This window comes from Miniopterus schreibersii (genome assembly GCF_964146895.1).
Source record: "Miniopterus schreibersii genome assembly, chromosome: 17".
Classification (NCBI taxonomy): Eukaryota; Metazoa; Chordata; class Mammalia; order Chiroptera; family Miniopteridae; genus Miniopterus; species Miniopterus schreibersii.
Window position 1 is genome coordinate 2,949,925 of NC_138117.1, and position 23,716 is coordinate 2,973,640.

The following is a 23,716-nucleotide window of genomic DNA, read 5'->3' on the forward strand; positions in this document are numbered from 1 at the left end:
CAAGCCAGAGGTGTAACGAGGGCAATAGCCTGGTCGACAGACACTGTCCACAGTGCTGTTCGGAAGCTCTCAGGGGCTCAGGGGAAATCAGACGACAGCTTACGGATTCAGAAAATCGGGCTGGAAAACACACAACGCAACACTAGGCTACGGCGATCTGTGTGTCCATAAAGATACAGACATTTCATAGCTCAATCTTAATACAAACACCCCCTACGCACTTTACAGAGGCAAATAAAAAAAAATTTATCAGCCAATAACCTCCGATCCTTTCGCTGCCCATCAACTCCAGATACACTCAACACCAAAACCTAGGGGAGAACCTTAGAAGGCACTTTATAACACAGATGTTATTATGGCCCCTGATTACAAACCACCTGACCTGGTTTAAAATTTATTTATAGGCACAGGCCAAGCCCACAGGATAGAACTCAAAGGCCTCAAGAATCTACGAGCAACACACAGAGTAAAACAACGGCCAGATGCTCAAGTCGGCACCTTGTGGGGCTCAGACAGGCTCCCTCTAAAACTGTGACAGGCTCTTAAGAGGAAACCTACCATCGATGTTCCCAAGGATGTGACTGTTTTGCCAGAGTCCAAACAAATCAACGAAACACTTGGAGCCTTTGAGTAACACGATCTACAAAAGCTTAACGCCAAAGCAGTTTTGCCAAAAATATGAATTCATTACGCATCATTGAAAGTAATGTGATGTGTGTACTCTTAAGAAGGAGTTTGTGTGTTTTTTTAAATATATCTTTATTGATTTCAGAGAGAGGAAAGGAGAGGGAGAGAGAGAGAAACATCCATGATGAGAGAGTCATTGATCGGCTGCCTCCTGCACGCCCCCGACTGGGGCTCGAGCCCGCAACCCGGGCCTGTGCCCTGACCGGGAGCGAACCTTGGTCACCTGGATCCTAGGTGGACGCTCAACCGCTGAGCCACGCCTGGCCGGGCAAGAAGGAGTTTTTAAAAAAAACAACTTTACTCTTTCGGTTCCGTAACAGGAAAACCAAGCCTGCCTTCCTGGGGAAGGACCAACTTGGGTGTCACCGGGGCCCACGTGCCACAGTGGCGTCTGCGAAATGAGCGCCCTGGGTTCTCGTGCTGACGATGCCCATCCAAGGAGGAAGCCCTGTCCGTTCCTGAAGGTTTCTTTCACAGCGCACAGCAGGTGGGTAACACTGGTGCTGCCAGCCCCAGGGTCTGATGGGAAGGGGCCAGCGGTGCCCCACGACCAGCCATCTCCGCCCATCGCGTCCACCAGACCCCAGGTTGCTCGGGGCAGGGAGGGCTCATCCGTTTCCCTTACTGGGGTGCCTAGCACCTGCTGGCACCGAGCAGGCACCCAATAAACAGGCGCACACACTGAGGGTGCTCAACGTGTCCTGGGGCTTCTCACCCCTGAACTTTCACTTACTTTAAGGCTCTCAATTTTTGTCTGTACTGAGGGTTACAAATCCCCCCCGCTTTTTTTTTTATCCTGAGCAGGTCTGTCATGGTTAACCCATTTTTGTTTACAATAAGGAAATAAAAAAACAAGATGCTTGCCCGGCCGGTGTGGCTCAGAGGTTGAGCGTTGACCTATGAACCAGGAGGTCACGGTTTGATTCCCGGTCAGGGCACATGCCCGGGATGTAGGCTCGATCCCCAGCAGCGGGTGTGCAGGAGGCAGCCGATCAATGACTCTCTCATCATTGATGTTTCTCTCTCTCTCCCTCTCCCTTCCTTTGTCTGAAACCAATAAAAACATACTAAAATAACAAAAACAAACAAGATGCTTATGCTGCTCTACTCTAAACAGTTTTATTTGGATCAGTATCAAGTGCAAATCAAACTTAAACCTATTTTCATTGCTTGCTCTAACATAACCTAACCAATACAGGCTTGTCTTTAAAATATGCTTTAGAATAATGCCTGCTGGGTAAATTAAGCGACTTAGAATCTTCATTTAATACTTATTAGGGTGACAGGCATTCAGCATCTGGGGATTAGCAGGAATCACAAACCTAAGCGTAAAGGAAACTTTATGGGCTAGGAGTAACTTTAATTACAGAGATCATGTAATCAGTAATGATAATTAGGCCAACACCCTGAGCTTAATCCACACACGCTCTACAACATGGACTGTACCCTAACCTGAGTTACCTGACACGTGTGGGGTGAAACGTAACAAGAGAGAACAGGTATCGACATAAATCCGTCTCCACCAAGTTTGCTCAGATGATACACCCATATAACGTCCAGCAATAAAAATGGTGATAGCTCACTATTAATTTCAAAACAGGTTCACAGGCCACTCAGAAATTCTCTCAGGTTCAAGATTTCTTTCCATAGTCAGGCATCGCTCGGAAATGGCGCAGGTGTGGTCCGAGACCACCGCAATGAAGCGCAGATCGAGACAGTGAGCCACAGGGACTTCTGGTGTCCCCAAGCCTATCAAAGTTATGTTTGCACTCTAGAGTGGACCAATGAGTGTGTGACAGCTTTATGTCTAAAAATCCATGTACATACCTTAATGGAAAATATTTTTATTGCTAAAAAGTGCTGTCATCTGAGCCTTTGGAAACGGAACCGATCGATAAGACTTGTTTGACACGGGGTTGCCTCAAACCTTCAATTTGTAAAAAACGCACTATCTGCGAAATGCAATGAAAGGAGGTGTGCCTGTGTTTGTGACGATACTCCTAACTATGACCCCAACAAGCTCCAAATATCGACAGTAAGTATGGCTACATATCAGCATCCTGAAATGCTAGAGTATGGCTATGAGTCCTGTGTATCACTAGTAATAATGAAATCACGGGGAAGCAACCCGAGTGAAGGTAAAAATCACAGGCCGAGAACCACAACTTGATCACTAATTTTCAAGCGGCAGCGGGCAAACTACATGGCCCTTAGGTCTCTCTTCCTGGGGGAATTTTAAGGTAACGTGGTTTTTTTTAAAAATGTAAGATACAGCTAAAAAATAAGGTTGTCGCCTGGCAGGTGTGGCTCCGTGGCTGAGCATCGACCCACGAACCAAGAGGTCACTGGTTCGATTCCCGGTCAGGGCACAGGCCCGGGCTGTGGGCTCCGTCCCCAGGAGGGAGCGTGCAGGAGGCAGCCGGTCAGTGACTCATCATTGATGTTTCTACCTCTTTCCCTCTCTCTTCCTCTCTCTCTAAAAATCAATAAAAACATACATATTTTTTAAAAAGTAGTGATTTTAAAAAAAAATAAGATTGTCTTTGAGACTGTGTCTTTAACTAAAAATCAGACAACAGCCCTCCCTGCCTGCAGGGCTCTGGGGCGCCGGGGTGCAGAGCAGCCCCCCAGAGGGCCCCGGTTCTCGCGAGGTGGCGGCAGGGTCCGAGGGCCGCGCGTGACACCCGGGGCGGCTCTGAAGCTTTACCACGGGCCCAGCACCTCACCCGGGAAAGCAGCTTCGGCCTCCTGACCGCCACGCGCTCGCCAAGCTGCCCACCCTCCTGACAGACAGACAGACAGACAGACGGCCGAGGGACCGGTACCTAGAGCCACGGGGTCGGGGGTGACGGGGCTCTGCTGCCGGGAGTGGCCGCCCTTTTTCAAGTCCTCGGCGTCGCTGTAGCGCCGGATCCAGTAGTTGAGCTCCTCGCGGTCGGCCTCCTGGCAGCGGCGCAGCACGGTGAGCGAGCGCCGCGTCTTCTCCACCATGTCCATGATGCAGTTCAGCAGCTGCGGGGGGAGCGCCGCTTTAACGCCGGGGCTGCGCTCTCAGGCTGGCGAGGTCAGACCCGAGACCGAGCCCCGCGGGCGAGAGAACTCGGCGGAGTGAGAACAGAAGGTGGAGGCGTGAGCACGAGGGTGACACGGGGCGCCCGCCAGGGAGGCGCGGCCGCTCCAAGCCCAGGCCCCCTCTAACCGGGCGCCCCTCCCCGGAAGGCCGCTGGTCCGGTCTCAGGAGGCCCCCCGAGACCTTAGCACGTCTCTGCCTGAGCCGCCCTGGTTCCCGCTTAGAAATCAAACCCCACCTTCGACTTCAAACCTCCTCCCTCATCTCTTCTGCCGAGGCCAGCAGGAAACGCACCGGCTTCCAGGGGCCCCGCGCCCTTACAGCGCCAGGCAACCGCTCCAGCTGCGCTCAAAACGCTAAACCCGAGCGATTACCAAGGTCTTACATGGTCGAGGTGCTTCCACTCCTCCGCCCACTCTCTGTCCGTCAGCCTGTGGTCGATCATCTCCTCCTGCCGGGTGCCATGCAACCCTACAAACAGAGAGGAAGGCTGAGTGGCCCCGCCGCACCCAGGGCACAGGGCACGCACGGGGCTCAGCAAAGGCCACGTGGGCCAGCGAGGCAGCCGGAGGCTTTCGGGGAGGCGCTCGGCCTCAGGGTTACCCAACGCAGGCTCCCCCAGCTGAGACCGGGAGGGCCGGGGCACTCGGGGAGGCCAGCCGCTCACAGCCCGTCTTTTACGCACGAGGAAAGAGGGAGCTGGTTTTCCAGGTAACATTCCCTAAGCGAAAATAAAGGCAGCGAAGATCACTCTGCGGGGCAGGAGTGTGCTTTCCTAAAGCAAGCCCGGTGCAGTTTTCCTGTGTTTCAGCTCCTTGTAAGCGAGCACGGCCCTGTTACAGAGACCACACCTCCAGGATCACGTCAGTCTTGAAGAGGGGCTTACGTGGTCCGAAAGCCGCACTTGCCCATTCAACTTACCGAAATATAAAAAACAGAACTAAATCGGACATCCTCTACGAAAAACGTCAATATACCAGATATAATTTTGGACAAATATCATAAATCCAAACCAAGAAACTTAGAAACCTAATCCTTAGCCCACAGCATAAGCGTATTTGCTCTTCGGCATCACAGTGAAGATGCTGCTGTGAAAAAGCAGCACATACATGCTTACCAGGTGGGTGACAACAGGGACAGACACGAGCAGTCATCAGGACGCTCATCGGAATAGAAAATAGATGTGTCTCCACAGCAGCCAAGATAGAAAGCAGCCTACGTGTCCGCTGGTAGATGAATAAAGGGGACGGGATACACACGCGCTCACAGAGGAATATTACTCAGCAATAAAAAAGAACGCAATCTTGCCCTGGATGGACCTGGAGGGCGTTATGCTAAGGGAAATAAGTCAGACAGAGAAAGACAAATGCCACAAGGTTTCGCTCATATGTAGAATCTAAAACAAAACAAAGACAGACTGACAGGAATAGAGGCCGAAGGGATGGCTACCAGAGGGGAGCGGGAAGACGGCGGGGGAAAACCTTGTCAGCGTTACTGCGAGTAGTTCGCACGGTGACAGGTGATTAGCAGGGTTAGTGGGGTGATCACATTGTAAGGTATGAAAATGTCTAGTCTTTATACTGTGCACCTGAAACCAGCATAACCAGTATGAGACTGTATACCAAGCATACTTAAATTTAAAAATTAATCAATTAAAATAAACAATAAATGCCAAAACAACTTGCTGAAACACGAAGAACTTGACACAATTAAGCTGGATTTCACAATAAAACCTTTTCTTTGCAGTACGGAACAAAAATTCGGTCAATGATGTAAGTAAGAATAGGGTGGAAAGCTCGGAGGTGCCTGGGCCTGGGTGGCTCGTCTTCCGAAGTCACTGTGCATAGAACACCTTAGGCTGCACTGTCACGGAAAGGCGCCAGGCTAGGGCGGTTTCCCTTTTAGACAATTAAAACTGTTCTTTTTGGTTTAGGTACCCGAATAGCACATTCAGACTGGCATGTTTCGGGCTTCTTGACGCCCAGGGTCTTCCTCCGGGGGTCTCGCGTACGAGTTAAATGCAACAGGGTAAGAGCCACCGGGTCACCCGCGGCGCTGCACGCCTGTAAAATCTGAGTGGTTCAAGTCCCTTCCAGCTGACTCGGAACCATGAGGAAGACGGGTCACGTGCCTGTTTTCAGCCAACCGTAAAATGTGAACGACTATCAACCATGAAAAATGAACAAAGGCAGGGCACCTTTTTCTCCGGAAAAGCTAAATATGAAACACCCTGCATCCCTCCTGTCCGAGGAGATGCTTTCCGAACGTGAAAATGGTCAGTGCCACCTATTGGGAGAAATGCAGAATTGCAAATATGTTTTAATAAATCCGCACCACGGAAAAGACACCGGGGAAAAGTAGCGTTTGGTTATTGCTGTCTGTTGTGACTATCTCGAGCTGAAGTGTTTGCAAATGTGTAATTTTTGTTGACTGTTTGTTGCCTGTGTTTTAAAGGAAATGAGTCATCACAGAAGACAACCAGGGAGGGGTGAAGGCACAAGTAATGGAGACCTTGAAGGACCAAGAACTCCAGAGATTTCGGAAGTTTCAACGCTCAGCTGACTAAACAAATCATGATACGGGCTCTAACACGGGGACTGGGATGAATGCGAAACACGGTGTCTGTGGCTAATGGGATTCCAACATTTGTGGAGCAGTATTAGGCTTCATCTCATTTTTTTTTTTTTTTAAATACAAGTATATTAGAAACATGCCTGAGCCCAAGTACTTGGAAAAATATAGGGCTCATGGGCTGTTCCTGAACTCTGAAGGTCACTTGTTAGAATCAAATCTTTAAAAGGAAAACATAAAAACAACTCAAAATTTTACATTTTATGAATTTCTCTATTTCAGATACTTAAATATTTCATCAGCCCACGTTTTTTATTTATATTCATAGTACCACGGAGATGTGCTAGGGGACAGTAGCTCCTAAGCCGTAAGGAGCCGAAGGTGTCCTTTGTGGGAAGTTTGACACTAATGTGGAGCCTTAACTGGTTCTTATGCTTTAGAAGATTTTAGCTAACTAGGCTAAGACTCTGAGTTTATTTAGGAACGAATGCTGCTGGGAACGTTATTTTATTAAGGGTTCTAATGAGTATATTTTTCTACGTAAAATAGGCATTTATAAGTCATGCCAGACTAAGTATATCTTTATGACAATCTTTTTATCTTCACCTGAAAATACGTTTATTGATTTTAGAGAGGGGGGAAGGGGGCGGAAAGAGAGAGAGAGGGAGAGAAACATCGATCGGTTGCCTCCCAGATGCGCCCCAATTGGGGATCAAACCCGCAACCTAGGTATGTGCCCGGACTGGGGATCTGAAGAGCAACCTTTTGGTGTACAGGGTGACGCTCCATCCAACTGAGCCGCCTGGCCAGGGCTATGACAATTTTTATATTTTCATTTGTCACTCATACATCACGACTTTATTTTATTTTAACACATTCTAAACCCTGCCAGACTTTAAGGATGATTTAATAGTTACACATATTTATAGAGATAGGTACTCTTGGTTTTATAAGCTGATATAATTAAAAAATAAGAAACACTGTCTGAAAAAGAATTACATGAAACCAACAGATATAATCCATCCTGGCCCACCAAATCCCCCATGTGAGGGAAACGTGTCAGCGACTCAGCTACAAGGCAAAGGGAAGTCCTGCTGGTGAGTGGCACGGACACAGGAGATGGAAAAAGAAAGGACGGGCCCAAGCCCGCCGCGTCCACCGCCCCCCTCACTTTCCATGGCGCTCACTTGTCCTTCAGAAGGCAATGTCTCCTAAACGCTTCATTCCCAATAGCTTTAGTCAACGAACAGATTTATTCATGCGAAGGATGAACGCACGGAGGCGAATGGGACGCATATTAACCAGACCCATTCCTTCTCTGGAATGATCATCTTCGACACAAAATTTCAATACTGAATGTATTTGCCGGCAGTTTCAAGTTAAAAAGGGAAAAGTGCTGAATCATTCCTCAAAGAGCACACGGTTAAGTCGCAGACATGCTACTTCATATTTTTCGAAGATGACGTATCATGGAGACTGGAAAAATAAAAATGAATTTTAAGTCTATCGGAAATAAAAGATACAATAAAAGAAATCGATTTTAACAATATTTGTGGCAGGTGGATTGCAATTGCAATTTCTCATATTAAACAAATTAAACTAGCCCTGGCCAGTGTGGCTCAGTTGGTTGAGCACTGCCCCATGCTCCAAGGGGTCACCGGTGCCATTCCCGGTCAGGGCCCATGCCCAGGTTGCGGGCTTGGTCCCCGGTGGGGGGTGGGGGGTGGTGTGCGGGAGGAAGTTGATCCCTCACTGAGGTCTCACTCTCTCCCTCTCCTTTACTCTCTCTCTAAAAAAATAAAACATATTTTTAAAAAATTAGTTGAGGGCTTATATTAATTTAGATGTCCCCTTCCAAAAAAAAAAAATGAAACCTGCTGTCATAAGAATACAATTAACTAAGAGAAGGAAAGCGCAGCTGTGAAAGAACGTACGCACACGAACCAAGTGTCCTCATCAGGGGGACAACAGAAAGGAAGAAGGGCATCTGCGCCCCTATCGCGAACGTTACGCCCCCCGTTCAGCCGCGAAGTGGCGCCCCGGGTCTCGGGCAGCCACTGCCGTGGGCGGGGGACGGTCCCTCGTCTTACCCATAGGTCTGCTTCTGTCCCTGAGGTCCCTGTGGCTGGGGTGCCGGTAGGAGTCCCTGTAGTGGTGGGCGATGGCCATGTCGTCCAGCCGGTAGTGCGGGGCGGGCGGGGCGGGGGGCGGCAGGCCGTTGGGCTGGTAGGACAGGCCGTTGTTGGGGCTGTAGCGCTGGCCGGGGCTGATAGTGCACGGCCGCTTGCTCGGGTGCTCTGAGTGCAAAGGCTCTCGGTCGAAGCCATTTTCTTTGGTTCTGGGGAGAGAAAGAGCTTGTTTTATAACGTCCTCGGACACCAGCGGAAGCCGGCAGACGCCCGCGTCTGACCCGGTGCGAGAAGCCCAGCACCCCTCCGCGGGCCAGGTCCCCGCAGGCTCGGCCGCCCGCCGAGGTCGCAGGGAGCGCGGGGCCGCGCAGGAGGGACCGTCCCGTCCCCAGGCGCCCTTCAGGAAACACATTTTCGGGTGACGCGCGTTTAGGTCATCAACCAAGGGAAGCCCAGCCCCACTCCGCAGGTCACACTTTCACTCAAAGGCGGGCACTGGATTCCTAGCGGTCACCCCGAGACCCTGCACCCGGGAAGGTTCCAGTAGGAACAAGCCCTCGGACGGGTTCTGAACGTGCACCCGGCCCGCCCCCCCGGCCGCGCCCGCCTTTCACGTCAGAGAACCTGGGAGAGCTGCGTTGTCCAGTGCAGTGGCCACACGTGGCTGTTTACATTTAAACGTAAGTTATTTAAGATTGAATAAAGTTGAACATTCAGTTCTTCAGGGGCGGTAAGCAGCCGCATTCAGGTGGTGGTTGTCACCCGGGGCTGGTGGCTACAGCAGTGGCCTGCGCAGATCCATCGTCACAGAAAGGACATCCCCACTGTCACAGAAAGTCCTACTGGAAAGCGCGGACCCGATGAGCTAGCACAATAAAGCAATGCACTGCCTGGGACTCTGCCTGTAGGTGACCACCCTTATTTTAAAAGTTGAGGAAACACATGGCCGGAGAGCACGTGTGACCTCTCTGGGGTCCTCCGGTCTCCGGGCAGGACGCCACACCTTGACTGCACTCGATGACGTGACACACGAAGCTCTGAACTTGACTTTCAGAAGTAACACGTTGTAGAAAGGAGACCTGATAACTAATCCCTCTCCTGTACTTTCAAAAAGAGACGGGCCTAAAGGAATATTTCCTGGCTGAATAGGTCTCTATTGTTAAGGACAAACAACATATTCGGTAAGATAGGAACAGCCCACTTCCAACTGTGACTGGCCTCGCAGCTCCCCGACGAATTTTCGATGCCGTCGCCGGCTCTCGCCACAAGACCAGCCTTCCACGGTCAGACCAGTGGTAAAACCTGCTTTCCCCGCAAAACTTCCGCGTAAGAATTCTACCCAGTCACCGCGGCTCCCGAGTTCTGCACGCCTTGCCGAGTTCACGTTGGCAATGACAGCCCAGGGGCCTGAGGACATTTTCCCTACTTTCCTGGCTTCCAGGATAGTCTGCCTGATGGCACTAGTAGCAGCTGACTCCACACGGGAGCTCACTGGGGCCACAGGATTCCACGGCGAGCCGTCCTTCGTATCGCGTGGGGCAGATCCCCAGTGACACACCCCGGACGGGGAGAATACGGGACCAGGGACAGCAGGCACAGCACACAAGAACCTGAGGGGAGCTGCGGAGGTCCGCGGGCGGTGAGCACATGCCCGCCGCATCCTGCAGAAGGATGCACTGTCCCCGAGAGAGCAGACTGGCCGCCCTGGAAATGACCGAAGGGTGTGGTCCCTGCGGGAGTGGTGGCCAGAAGCCTCAGTGCCGCTCCCATCAAAGTCTGTGCTAAAACATCATTCGTATCAGACATAAACGTCCAGCTCAGACATTACCTAAACACTTTGCTTTAAAATAACTTTTTAAATTTGTATTTATTGTTGACAGTATTACAGATGCCCTCTTCTTCCCCCCACCGATCCCCTCCACCCCTCTCCACCCCACCCCCAGGCCTCCCCACACTATTGTCTGCGTCCATGGGTTATGCATATAAGCATATTTTTAAAAGTGAAAGGAAACATCCTAGATATCCATTTATCTTCTAAGAGTGTATCTATGCGGTTCTAATCTGTATTTCCATGTCCTGTGCATTTCTGAATAATACACTTCAACATTCAATGCCTGTTAGCAGCATAAATCAGCTGAAAAAATACGACTATTAGTAGCTATGAGCACAACGCTAACACAGCACCTACCTTACTGGCAGTGTGGTGCAGTGGAAAGAGCTCTGGACTGGGAATCGTGAGATATGAGATCTAGTCCTGGCTCTTCCACGACTAGCTGTGTGACCTTGGGCAAGCCACTTAACCTCTCTGGACCTCAGTTTGCTCATCTGTAAAATGAAAGGGTGGGACGAGGTCAGGGGTTTTCAAACTGTGCCACTGGGGGCACTGAAGGGATTCTGCGGGCAACGAGGAACTTCCCTCCAAACAACTGAGATTACGTGGCCAGGGGAGCCCACTTGTTACTGCCTGTTTTCACAAATCTGGGTTCCGCCTAAGGTTTCATTTTATTTATTTTTTATTATTATTTTAAATGTATCTTTATTGTTCAAAGTATTTTAAAGGAAGAAATCTGCCGCTAAAATCAAGTCTGAAAACCACTGGACTAGATGACTTCTGAGGTCCCTCTGAGTTTGAAAACTCTGTAATTCAACTTTCTTACATTTACAACTAAATGTCACGGTTAAATGGTTATGCAGATGCAGACACACAGGGCTGATGGTCCTCGGGCCACACTGCGTCTGTGCCAACCCCTTCAGCCAACAGAGAAGTTCTCTGATGTTTGCTTTGAACAATTTATTATTTATAGCTAATTCTTGGGGCAAAAATAGCAAATATCCTCTAAATACCTTAGAGCAGCCACTGTTGCATTTCTAAATATAGAAACGTTTTTGGCCCAGTTGTGTCAAACTGCCTCAACTTACCCTTGTTCAAATATAACAACATAAAAGCTGGGAGAATTCTCACAATTTTCAGAATGTTATTTATCTGGACCCTCAGATCCGCCGTCCGGTCAGTGCTATTACTTCCATGAACCATTGTTATAAAAAAAAGAAATTTTCCCCCTAAAACAAGGACCGTGAGTGATAACCTGAGCAGGGCTAGGTCCTGAGTCTGCCCTGTCACTTCTTTCAGGACCCCGCTGTCTTAGTAACATTTACATAAAATAGTATGACATTCAAAAAGTGAGGGAGAATAAAACAATTATTATAATATCATGACAATAAATAGACTAACAGGACCAATCAATCTCCTATATAAAAGGAGCAGGCACATGTTCTTTTTCGAGATTAAATTTGTTTTTTAAGTGTATGGGGGGGAGTGGATATCACTACAAAGGCTGTTCTAGGGGGAGGCAAACCAGTCTAGCACAATAAACCAGAGAATGGCATAGAAAAAAACGTCAAAATTCTAATATTGGTCCTGTCACAAATAAATCAGGGCTTTAGGCACTCACGTCTCCAAGCTACACGAGTGTTTCAAACAGAACACGTCCAAACTGACCTCATCTTACCCTGGCACTTCTTGTGCCATCAGTTACGCCACCTTTCCCCAGTCACCCAAGGAGAAACCTGGGCATCACTACCACTGTCTTCTCCAAATGAAGTCCTGCTGCTGGTCCCTTCAGCATCTCTAGAACAGGCCCCTCTGCCCCGCCCCTGGGTCCCTGTACCTTGGCCCCATCACAACACTGTCCCAATCGGCCAGAATCTCCGTCAGGGCAACGCCCGAGATGCTGGTAGGGGCTCAACATTTTCAAACGCTCATTTTTTTTTTTATAGATCAGGAGGTAACAGCTCTATTTTTTTACAAGCCCCAAACATTAGTAACTTCATATTAAACATCTTTTCCCCTTTTCTTACACATGCAATTTGTTACGATTTTCATAGAAAGAGCAGACACCGCATCAAGGGGGGTGGGGAGTAAAACACTCTTGTCGTTTCCAAACAATCCGGTAAAAGTTCCAGGCATGAACTGTTAAAAACGAAGTGAATTGAGATATGAATTTTACATAACACCTTTCTCTCGGTACTGAAAAAAGTGTATCTGAAACAAAATATATGACAAATCCCCCTGCCTCCTTAAAAAGAAAATCGAACATAATTTTTCATGACAGCCCACGGGGGTTCCTGCGTTTTCTCTCGTCTCAGCGGGGGTGGGGCAGGTAGACGCTGAGTGACCCGGGACCGTTCCCACGGGCCACGCGGGAAGAAACGCCGACAGTCCCCCCCTGGCTAAGCCACCACCGAGCGGGTAACCTCCCCCGCGGCGCGCCGACGCCTCGGGATCAGTGACATGCGGGCCGTGCTGACACTCCAGACACACGAGCACGACGCCTGGGCCTGCGAGGATCACAGGACAGCAGGTTAGAGCCGCCCGAGCTCCCCTCTCCCGGCAAGAAGGCGGGACGCCGCGTCGCGGGCCTCCTGGAGCCGGCCACCCGCTCAGCATCAGGCTCCCGCTGCTGGCTGTCCCCTGCCTTTCGCGATTCCGGCCTGTCCACGGCGCCTCGGCCGGAGCTGCGCTCCCCTCTCTAACCTGTCTGCACGTTCGGAGCGAAGCCCCCCAGGTTTTTCTTGGTCAGTGAACCAATCGTGGCATTTTGTGCCTGGGCTGTCGATGGCTGTTTTCACGGCTGTGTGGGTCTCCGAGGTGCATCTTCGAAAATGGTAGAAAGCAAGACAGCCTCTTAAGGAAGAGACTATTTTGTATAATACTGAAAATGACGACATTAAGTTTGACTTGACCTGCAAACCTAATACAAGCTGTTCAGGGACTCGCCACAGAGCTATTTTTAAAAGAAAGCAGAATAAATTTCACTGCTCCATACAGGGGGGAAAATGATTCTGTGGGCCTCCCCGGGGTATGCACTTCTTTGTAAATAATAATAATGCTTAAAAACCCCAACAGACATAACCAGTGACGATCACATTTGAGGAGAGAGAGAAGTTAAATTTGCCCAAATCTATCCCGAAAACACCTGACGACTGTTCAGTCGATGAAATCAGCAATTATCACAAAATTTAAGCCCCCAAAGTTGTAAACAAAATGCAGAGTGCTCTTTTGTTCATGACATGTCACGAACAAATTACCGAAATGTGTTTTCTCCTCAGGTGTCAGTTTTTCCCTCTTTCGGTGACTGATGGTTCCCAGTGTTATTACAGAAACAGATTGATCTTTTTAATGAGCCAGTTTAATAGACTCCAGCATCTCAACGTGGCTGCTCATCCATGTCAGACCATATGCACCAGCAAAACATTCGGTAAAACAAAAAAAGCTCTGCTGTCAGACAGCTCCGTACTCTATAAATTCCGTACAGTAGGTCTGGATACGCAGATAAATAACCGGAGAGGAGGAAACTGCACATGCAAACAAGAGGCAGGAAATCTATGCGAAGAAATACTAGAGAGGCCCCTATCTCCTTGGCTCTCATCAGATTCCCACAAGGTCCAAGTGTATTTACACAACATCTTCTCATTCCCTTTCCTCCTAACTCGAAGGAAACCCATTTGCCATTTTTTCCACGATAACACACCTTTCAGGGTTCCCCTTCGAAAGGAAGGCCCCATCCGGGGAGCAGGCTGGTTAATTCGACTCCAGCAGTTCATTCTGCCCGTGAGTGACCACGGGGGGGATGACACCGGGCTCTAAGCGAGTTCTTTCCACCCGGCTAAATGCCAGCAGCGGTGCGCACACGGGCCTGCCGCTCACCCAGGCGGGGGGCGCCGAGTCTCGGGGCGATGCGAAGTCTCCGTATCAGCGCCGGCACTTCGCTCAGGGCTCACCCAAAGTCTAGGGGCTGGGCGCTTGCACATCTGAAACCCTGGGGAAGGCCCGGTGGGGAAACGCCCGGGAATGTGGAGAAACGAATGAAAGGAGCGTCCAGGCTGCCTGCTGTGGCTACTTAGCAGCTAGGGATCCAGGAACACACGGGCCCATTTCCAATGCTGCCTCGAGGACCATCTCTGCACCGGTCACAGCTGTCTACGCCTTTCCCTGTTCCCCTCTCCTCCACCCGAATAAACGTCCTCCTTCCCGGTTTTCCACCCCGGCTCCCCCTATTAAATTCTCTTACTACATTGGAGCTGCAGCCATAGCTTCCCATCTCGACGCCTGCGCCCAGCACTGATCTCCTGCAGGGTGAACGGGGCCAGAGGGAACGCACGCCTGGGCCACCTATCCGGGGCCCGCCTCGCGGTTTTTTTAGGATCAGGTGGTTGTGCCTCTCCGGCGCCCCGGTTAAGTCGTTCCCTTTTAGCTAAAGTACTAAATGCTCACAGGCGGCCGAGGGAGCCTGACCTGCAAGGATGGAAAAGGAGCGCTGTGGGTAGGTCCTGCAGGGAGGTGGGGCTGCAGCCTGCCAGCAGCGGACCAGCCTTTACCCTCTGCTGCAGGAATTTCACACGAGGAGGGGCCCCGTGTCAGGAGGAGACCGGCTCCGGAGGGAGGTTGTAGCATAAAAACGACAGGCGCTGTATGCGGACGGGCTCGCTTTTAGTAACATTCCAGTCTGCAAAGCGGCGGATTCACGTAAGGGCAGCTGATTCCGTCACGGGAAGATGCCCCCGAGCAGCTCCCAGGACAGGAGCTCCTGTGACTCTGGAGCGCGACTGTGGCCGAGTGTCCCCTCGACGGCCCTTACGGTCCTGCCCGTGGAAGAGAGGGTGCAGCAGAGAAAGAAAACAAAGCACACGACGGAGAAGTCTGAGAGCAGCGGATTCCCCATCGCTCGCAAACACTGAAATGCTGCTAGTAAGACTCTGCCTCCCTGTATTAGCAGCTGATTACACACGAGGAGGATGCCTTAAGGAAAATTATTTTAATAAGGTACACAGGCAGTTTCATGTACGTGCCTCGTTCGGCAACTACTCCGCGAGGTTAATAAAGAAGGGATTTACTTTACGTTTCCTAGGATTCTCATTATGAGAGCAGAGTGCCTGATGGGACGAACACTGGCCGGTCGGTAACAGTTTGCAGCAAAAATGCCACTTGTTATCTGTTTTATTTATCTCTTATCTTCACTCGGTTCGCCGAGCTTCCCAGAAGTCTTCTCTTGGATCACATAAAAGAAAATTAAACAGCCACTGAGTCACACACAAAGGCCAGCTTTCAAAACCACCGTGTTTCAAGAAGACCTGGAACGGCAAATCTCTTAACACTGAAGAGCAAAATATGGGGTTAAATTATATAAAAAATGACCATTTTAATACTGTGCATCTAAGAACCACTAGTGGCAGTTAGCATATTCGAATGTTATTCATCTTCACCTTTTGACTTTATTTTTTTAAAAATATTTTATTGAGTTTTAGAGAGGGAGGGAGGAAGTGGGGAGAGAGGGAGAGAGACACGATTTGTGGCTCCACTTACTGGTGCAGCATTGGCTGATTCTTGCATGTGTCCTGACCGGGGATCGAACCCCCAACCTTGGCGTATCAGGATGACGCTCTAACCGACTGAGCCCCCAGCCAGGGCCTCCACCTTTTACTCCGATACGATAAGCAACCAAGATTACCCTGCACAAAAGCCCGACACAGGGCGGAGGCTCACCATCTGTAACTGCCCAGGCCGGAGCGCGTCCCCAAGGTGGACACCTGAGCGCTCTGCTGTTCGGAGGGGCGGGGCGAGCGGCGCCGAGGCCCCACGAGTCTGCCCCGCGGCCCGGGCACAGGGCGCGCTGCGCCGGCCCGCGGCCTCGCGCTCACCTGTCTGGGGTGCGCCTCTTCCCGCTCTCGTTCACGTCGAGGAGCAGCTCCGAGGAGTCCACGGGGGAGGTGGTGCTGGCGTCCAGCAGCAGCTGCTCGTGCTGGGCCAGGTACTGCGCGGGGTTCTGCTTGGCCAGCCTGGCGCAGTGCAGGAGCTCGCGCTGCAGCAGGGGCAGGTTCGCCTGCGGGCGGGACGGGACAGGGGGACAGGGTGAGCCCAGCCCGCCCTTCACACGCGCAGAGCGCGCAGCTCCCGGACAAGCCCGTCCCCGACCGTCTGCCGCAGGTCTGATTCCCAGGCACGCGCCTCAGCGCTGGGCCACGAGGGCAGCCTTTCCCCGAGCCCGGGCGGCCCCGAGCGCCAGGCCTCCGACCTTTGTAAGCCACCTCGCCTCTCCTGCTTCCAGGACCACTGGGGACACTGGGATTGGCGATTATTTATTTACTTATTTATGTTTCTATTGATTTCAGAGAGAGGAAGGGAGAGGGAGCGAGAGAGAAACATCAATGATGAGAGTCATTGCTCGGCTGCCTCCTGCACGCCTCGTACTGGGGATCGAGCCCACAACCCCTAATGTGCCCTGACCGGGAATCGAACCATGACCTCCTGGTTCACAGCCCGATGGTCAACCACTGAGCCACACGAGCTGGGCGGCACTTTTTTATTTTCAAGGCCCTTCATACTTGCATATAATATAATAAGCGCTACAGGATACAGGGTTCCAGCTCCATCCATAAGCCACTTTTGTTTACTCCCCACGGAGGACAAGGGGGTTTGTGAAATACATACACACTCCAATTATTTCCAAAATCGGCTTCCTGACGCATTCATTTTTGTCTCTAGTAACTTGCCCAGGTAAAACAGGCTCATCCTATGAAATGTTTCTGGTTACTACTCCAAATAAAATAAAAAAAGAGAGATGAATGTAGACGTTGTCTTTAGTAACCATCAGACTCGTGAGTGTACGTACGGCCCTGAGTTTGGTGAGACAGCCCAGGTGGAATTCATGCAGAAAGGGGCCATTACAAGTCATCTACAAAAATAACCTTCCTCTTTTTCACCCCTATTCTAAAAATTACACACAGTTTAACAGAAGGGGTCCTGTGTGCCCAGCATTGGAAAAGGACTCTCGGGGCGTGCGTGTCGTGCACAATGCTGGCACCTCAAACGCAATGGGAGGGGAGGAGGCAATTTCACACCTAGTGGGGCGTTAAAATGAAAACGGAATTTTACTCTAAAAAGGTAACTTACTCTGACCTGACAAACCCAGGCTGTTGTTGCCTTTTCTCGCTTTTCTTTTGTATTCTTTTGGGGAATGGGGGAAGCAGAGCGAAGGCGCTTGTGCCCCACAGCACCGCACGCTCCAAATTCAAGGAAAGATCAATAACATAAACCTCCTTGCAACCCAAGGATTTTATTTGTAGGAACAAGATACCGTGTCCATGAATTAACCCGTCGGGTTGAAAAGCATCTCTGAACACAGGAGGTGCCAGGTGCCCTACTCTTTGGGGCGTCTAGGGTCCCAGGGGCAGGACTTGCAACTCAAATCCATTTTCTGAGATATTAATCAAGAAATATACTCAAAGCATGTTTCTGCACAAGGTATAAAATACTAGGGTATGTGCTAAAGATAAGACCATCCCGCAGACTGTAGCCAGGAAAATCACTTCCTGCACGAGAACCGGGCCACAAATAAGCCCTTGCGGTTCATCCAGAGGATCACGCGGGTAACAAACCTATTTTCAAATGTTTTTTAAACTCTCCTTTGTCCTCGGTAGTGAAGGCAGATCTCAGATACTGTATGCCATCCGTAAGTCATAAAATAGCAATTCCGTGGGAACTTTTAAAAAGTTTTAGGAATCATTCTGAAGTATATCGATAAGACTTAAATCATCCAAAACAATATGCCACAACCCTCTCTACTCGGGGCTCTTGCAAAGGATTCCAAGGATTAAAAAATAAATAAAAATAGTAGACAAGAAATGGTTTAATAAAGAGACAAAAAAACCCACCAAAAAATCCCACAGTATCTTCAGAGCTCCATTAACAAAGCATGAGATTCAGAATCATGAGAAGGGGGAAATCCACCCTGTTTCAGGATCTATTTCGCATCACCTTCAGCACCCTTATCAAGAAGGGGCGCCTGGGGTACCGTGAACCCCACGTCCCGTGGACACTGCAAGCGGGACTGTAGATGCGGCTGGGACCGCAGGGACAGGCCCTGTTTGAACAGACAGAGGCCTTTCCAGAGAGCAGATTCCTTCTGCGGGGAATGCTGGCAGAATGGGCCCAAGCAGGCGAGCACGGTTTTGCCAGCTCAGAGAGACACATTCCTGACTGATCGTCAGGAGAACTGACTCACGGGCTGGACATGTTGTGTGCAGATGTGTTTTGGCAGAGCATTCCCTGGCTCCCCTCCAGAAACAGCCTTAACATAGTCAGTACGAAAGTTGATTTTAAAGATACATAAAATAGTAATCCCGAAGACAAGTTATAAAGTACACATCTATTTGGCTATGTGTTATAGATAATAAGTTCTTCGTTTCAGGATCAAATACGTTTTTTGCAAAGGAGACTGTTAAATAATGGATGCGGCTACAGAATAAATAAACTATTTTAACTGGTGCCTAAAAATCAAGATGCTTCTAAGAAAAGATGCTGCATCGATGGCTGTTTTCACTAAAAAGCTTTCTTTAATCTACATTTTGGTGGGATTCCTAACTGCATGTTTAATACAGTCTCTGTCACACAGCTGAGTGATTAACAGTAAACAGGGGTGCCTCCAGTTTAAAATTTAAATGTATGGATGGAACAAGACAACAGGCTTTTCCGCAGCGCTCAGTTTAATTTAGTGATTCCATAAACATCTTCTTTCAATTTAAAAAATATGGTAATACAAAGCCATTTTGTTTGCTCTAATTCTGGTGCCAGATTAGGTAATTAGAATGGTGTCTAATATCCTTCCAGTAAATGTTTCTCCATAAATGCAAAATGGAACCGAGGGTCTGAGGGTTACATTAGCTTAATGAAAACAAGACTTTAATGCATATTGTTAGAGCAATGTTTGAATGCACTTATTAAGGCCCGAGTTCCCACAACCATATGGTTTTTGTCATTAATGTCTCCTTTGAGAAAAAGCACTAAAATTAGAAAAAAAAAAAAAAAAAGTTTTATCTTTGTTTCCAATGATCCCAACTAAATGATATGGTAACCATATGGCGTGCAGCCGCGATAGGAGAACACGGGAGTGTCCTTGTATGCTTTAAAAAATTTTTTGGCTGCCAACTTGACCCCAAAAGGAGCCCTTCCCCCCCTTTTCGTTCCTTATTTTCTTGCAAGCAAAGAAACTGGTGGTATTTGCACAGGAAATGGCATTCAGATGATGGAATCTTTACAGAAAACAACTCTCTCCGAAAACCAACGACTCGAGACTCAGCGGACGTGCTCAAAAACAATTTTAAGAATACACGGTCGTAGTAGAAGCCGTTTTGGAGGGAAACGCTAATCCCTCATACCTGTACCCTTAAATGCACAATATAGGAAAGACTGAAACGACCGCAACTAAAATCTGGGTTTCCATATAAAAATATCTAACTTAACGGTTTGTAAACATCCTCAGGACAGATCTCATTTCACTGCAGCGAGAACAGCAGCGGGGACGGCTCCCCCTCCATGAAGCTGTGAAGCTGGGCTCGGTTCAGAGAAGCCTTCCTAGGCGCTTGGACAGTGGCTTGAACCGTATGTGTCTGATTTAAAAAAATAAAAACATAAAGATAGAATTTCACACCGGACTCTGGCCTGTTCTATTTCTGGTGTCTCCCAAATACAGAGTCCTAGAGAGCAAAAGGAAGGGAAGCACCCCTGGCAGAGCAGGCTCCCTGGAGTGCTCGTTTTGACAGGGCCCTTTAAAGGTGAGGGCAGCCAGGCCAGTGTGGCTCAGCGGCTGAGCATCGACCTAGGAACCAGGAGATTGAGGTTCGATTCCCTTTCAGGGCACATGCCCGGGTTGTGGGCTCGGTTCCCAGCAGGAGGCAGCCGATCAATGACTCTCATCATTGATGTTTCTCTCTCTCTCTCCCTCTCCCTTCCTCTCTCTGGCATCAATTAAAAAAAAAAAAAAAGACTGTTTAAAAAAAAAACAACCAAAAAAGGTGAAGGCCATGCGTCTTTCGCATTAATCAATCTGCAAGGCCTGCTCTTCGCGTAAAAATGGGTTTGCCCTTCCACGTTGTTCCCTGACAAGCCACGGTGCCCAAGCAGCACACACGATTTGCTTTTCTATCAAAACTATCAATCCTTTTCGTATCCATCAGTGAATTAACCGCCTGCTGTATCAAATAAAAAATGCCCCTTCTTTCTCTTGTGAACTCTTTTTATGTTTTCCAGTAGCTCAGTGGAAGAGGCGGCAGCTGGAGGAAGTGAGAACCACAAAACTGAGAATGAAAAACTGCTTCTAACCCCACACCCCAAACAACACTCGGGCGGACAGACCCTGGCGCGGTCGCTGACTCCCAGTTTCTTCCCTGGCAAAGGGATGAGGGTCTGCTCTTTCTCCTTCGTTAGGTCATCGCAAAAATAAATTAGACGGATTACCAAAAAAAACTCTGAAAAACTAAAAAGCACAACCAATCTTCTGTTCATTCTAAAGACAAGCAAATGTAAAATAGAACTCAAAGGACCAAAAAACAAACAAAACCTTTATTCAGAGGTATTTCTCAACTCTCCTCCCAACTTAACTATTCAAAACACTCTGTAGGAGAATTTCAAGACTACTTCGGAAGTGATCGTAACACCATATATTCAGATAGTTTTCACCCAGTAAACTAAGTAAAAGCCCCCTTACATTTCTGACCCCCCCACACTCCTAAAAAGAAACACCGCTGTGACCCAGCCACGATACGGCCTGAGATACTTTCCAGACCAGTGAGCCATGTACCTTCAGAAACGGGATGACAAATGGTCGCAGAGGGAAGTTAGTAGCTTCTTGCAGTTTGGAGTGAAATTCTTCAATTGTCAAAGTAGAGTTCTGGGGAAGAAAATATGTGTTATAGACAAACACTGAGACTAAGAGCTCCCAATACTGTTCAAACACAGCATGGTGACCAGCAGACACCCGTAACGAAAGCAGTATTTTCAATATAATACCCTTCGGCTTGGTAAAAAATATCGCATAATTCATTGTGTCACCCACCTCTACAAATAACATCTGAGAATGAAAGACAATAAACATGGTGCTCTGAGAATAATGGGCATAGTTTAGTTAGAGAGGTCCCCGCAGTTATGAAGGACCTTTGAATGCTACCTTTGTGGAAAGCGAACACATCTGGGTGTATTTAAAATCACCACTGATCACACAGCGGGCAAAAGGCAAGTGTCAGAATCTCAATTCATCCCACATGTCAGGTCTGTATTGCTGATGGTGGAAATACTCTCCTGTCCTTCCATCTTACATGTTTTTGTTTTTTAAATATGTCTATTGATTTCAGAGAGAGGAAGGGAGAGAGAGAAACATCAATGATGAGAGTCATTGATCGGCTGCCTCCTGCACACCCCCGACTGGGGATGGAACCCGCAACCTGGGCATGTGCCCTGACCGGGAATTGAACCTCGATCTCCTGGATCCTAGGTCAATGCTCAACCACTGAGCCACGCCGGCCGGGCCCGTCTTACATTCTTTCCCGTCTGCCAAAGCATCTCTGCTCAGAACGCATCAGTAGCGTGTTACACTATTGAAGTCAGAGGAGTTTGAGCCTCCTCGGGTTTGCAGAGTCTTATAGAGGGTGAAGAAATCCCCCAGTTATCACAGATATTTCATTTAGCGTAGGGGCAACGCTCATCGCTCAACCCAAAAGAGACTACAAAGTGACCCAAATTCACTCCTAACCTACCCCATATAAACAAGCCCAAGGGCCTCAGGGTTTGTATCCTGCAGTGGGTAATGTGTACTGATAAAAGCATCCGCTCAACAGTCAGTCAACCTATTGTAAAGGTGCTGAGTAAATTAACTATGTTTGGTTCATTTGCCTTGGTCTCCAGGCAGGATCACAACTGTAAACTACAGTCGGAGCTCCAAGCCTTCAGTTATCCCCATGCCTGACAAAATTGGGGGCTTTGTGACTGAACAGATTTAGTATGTTGTTCCCCACTTTTCTGTACAGTTCCTTTTCCTTTTATGATAAAGTATGGGGTACCAAGTTCTAAGCTTTCTATACGCCCAAAGTAAAAACATATTATCATGAATCTATGAATAAACACTAGGTTCCTACCTGTGATAATAGAGGCCAGGGAGTCCTTTTATAAAAATCTTTTATTTCTTTTTTTTCAGTTAATAAATACTTTTACATTTTTAATTAATTAAATTTATTGGGCTGACATATATAGATTTAAGTGTAGATTTCCATGATACATGACCTGTGCATTGCATTGTGTGCCTGACAGCCAAAGCCAAGTCATCTTCCATGACCATATATTTGGCCACCTTTACCTTTTTCACTGCTCCCCCATTTTGTTTCTGTGGCTCATTTTCAAAAGCCTCACTGGTCATGTTTTGCACATTAAAACAGTTACTAATATTCTTAACTCTGTCTAAATGCCAGCATAAAGAGATTCATCATGATTTACTACCTGAGTGCCAATCACAGGCCTGTCACTACCATTCGAGTGGCCTTGTGCATTTTACTCCTGCAAACCTCAGTTTCCCTACATATAAAATGTGTATAAAACTCACTATCTCAAAGGATGGCCCCAAGACTTGAATAAAACAGCATGTATTCAATGCTCAAAACAAAATCCATCATCTATTCATTCCCTCACTTGACCTATGCTCACAGCCTGCCTATTAAGTACAGAGCACTATTAATGAATGTTTCCCCCAACTTATCTCTATAGGCTTTTCAGATACATAAATATATTTTAAAAGTATTGCCATCAAAAGTATGCCACCAAATTTTTCCACATTTAAAGTTATGGAAACTACTGTTAAAGACATACCAAATTTATAAAGCAGTTGTCAAACGAAGTTTTTACTCATAGTCACCATTTTCTTAATACAATTACTGCTCTGAATTTACTCTGTGGTCCTTCGGTCTAATTTATTTAGGTGTTGAAAAGCCTGTTATGCAAAACCCAAGGATGAATAAAATGGAAAGATAAGGGACTGACAAAGGTAACTACAGCTGCTGAAATCCTTCTGTCAGTGTCACCTCCCTGTCCTGCAGGGGTACAAGGTGAGGGTGATGGATGGCGGCGAACGTGAGGCTTTTGTTCTTAGAGCGCAGAGCAGGCGAGGCAACACTGAAAGCTGAACTGCAGAATCTCTGTCAACGTGAGATGCTGCGATTCGAAGCACGTCTACTGCGCCAGACTCCCAGCCAGACTTCTCATTCTGGAACTTCTTTGACAGAACACAACTGGTATGTCTCTGCCCTTGATAAATCCAAGTAATAAAAATAAATGGTCTATTTCAAGGAACAGGAGACTGCTGCCTATCACCCGAATCTCAGTCCCCCCATAAGCCCGGATAATAAAAGAAGAGAATATGTGACTCATAACTTCTCCGTG

The 23,716-nt window shown here is 48.4% G+C and overlaps 1 protein-coding gene across 3 annotated transcripts in view; it reads right to left on the minus strand.

Moving 5' to 3' along the window:
• The window catches only part of RUNX1T1 (RUNX1 partner transcriptional co-repressor 1), a 120,461-nt gene that overhangs the window by 19,717 nt on the left and 77,028 nt on the right, over window positions 1-23,716 (minus strand). For all 3 annotated transcript variants that reach the window (XM_081117378.1, XM_081117379.1, XM_081117380.1), the window contains exons 4-8: window positions 21,093-21,182; window positions 16,156-16,337; window positions 8,419-8,666; window positions 4,143-4,228; window positions 3,513-3,699 (exon numbers count right to left, since the gene is read on the minus strand). In XM_081117378.1, the coding sequence (XP_080973504.1) occupies window positions 3,513-3,699; window positions 4,143-4,228; window positions 8,419-8,666; window positions 16,156-16,337; window positions 21,093-21,182 (793 nt within the window). The remainder of the gene's footprint in view (window positions 1-3,512; window positions 3,700-4,142; window positions 4,229-8,418; window positions 8,667-16,155; window positions 16,338-21,092; window positions 21,183-23,716) is intronic.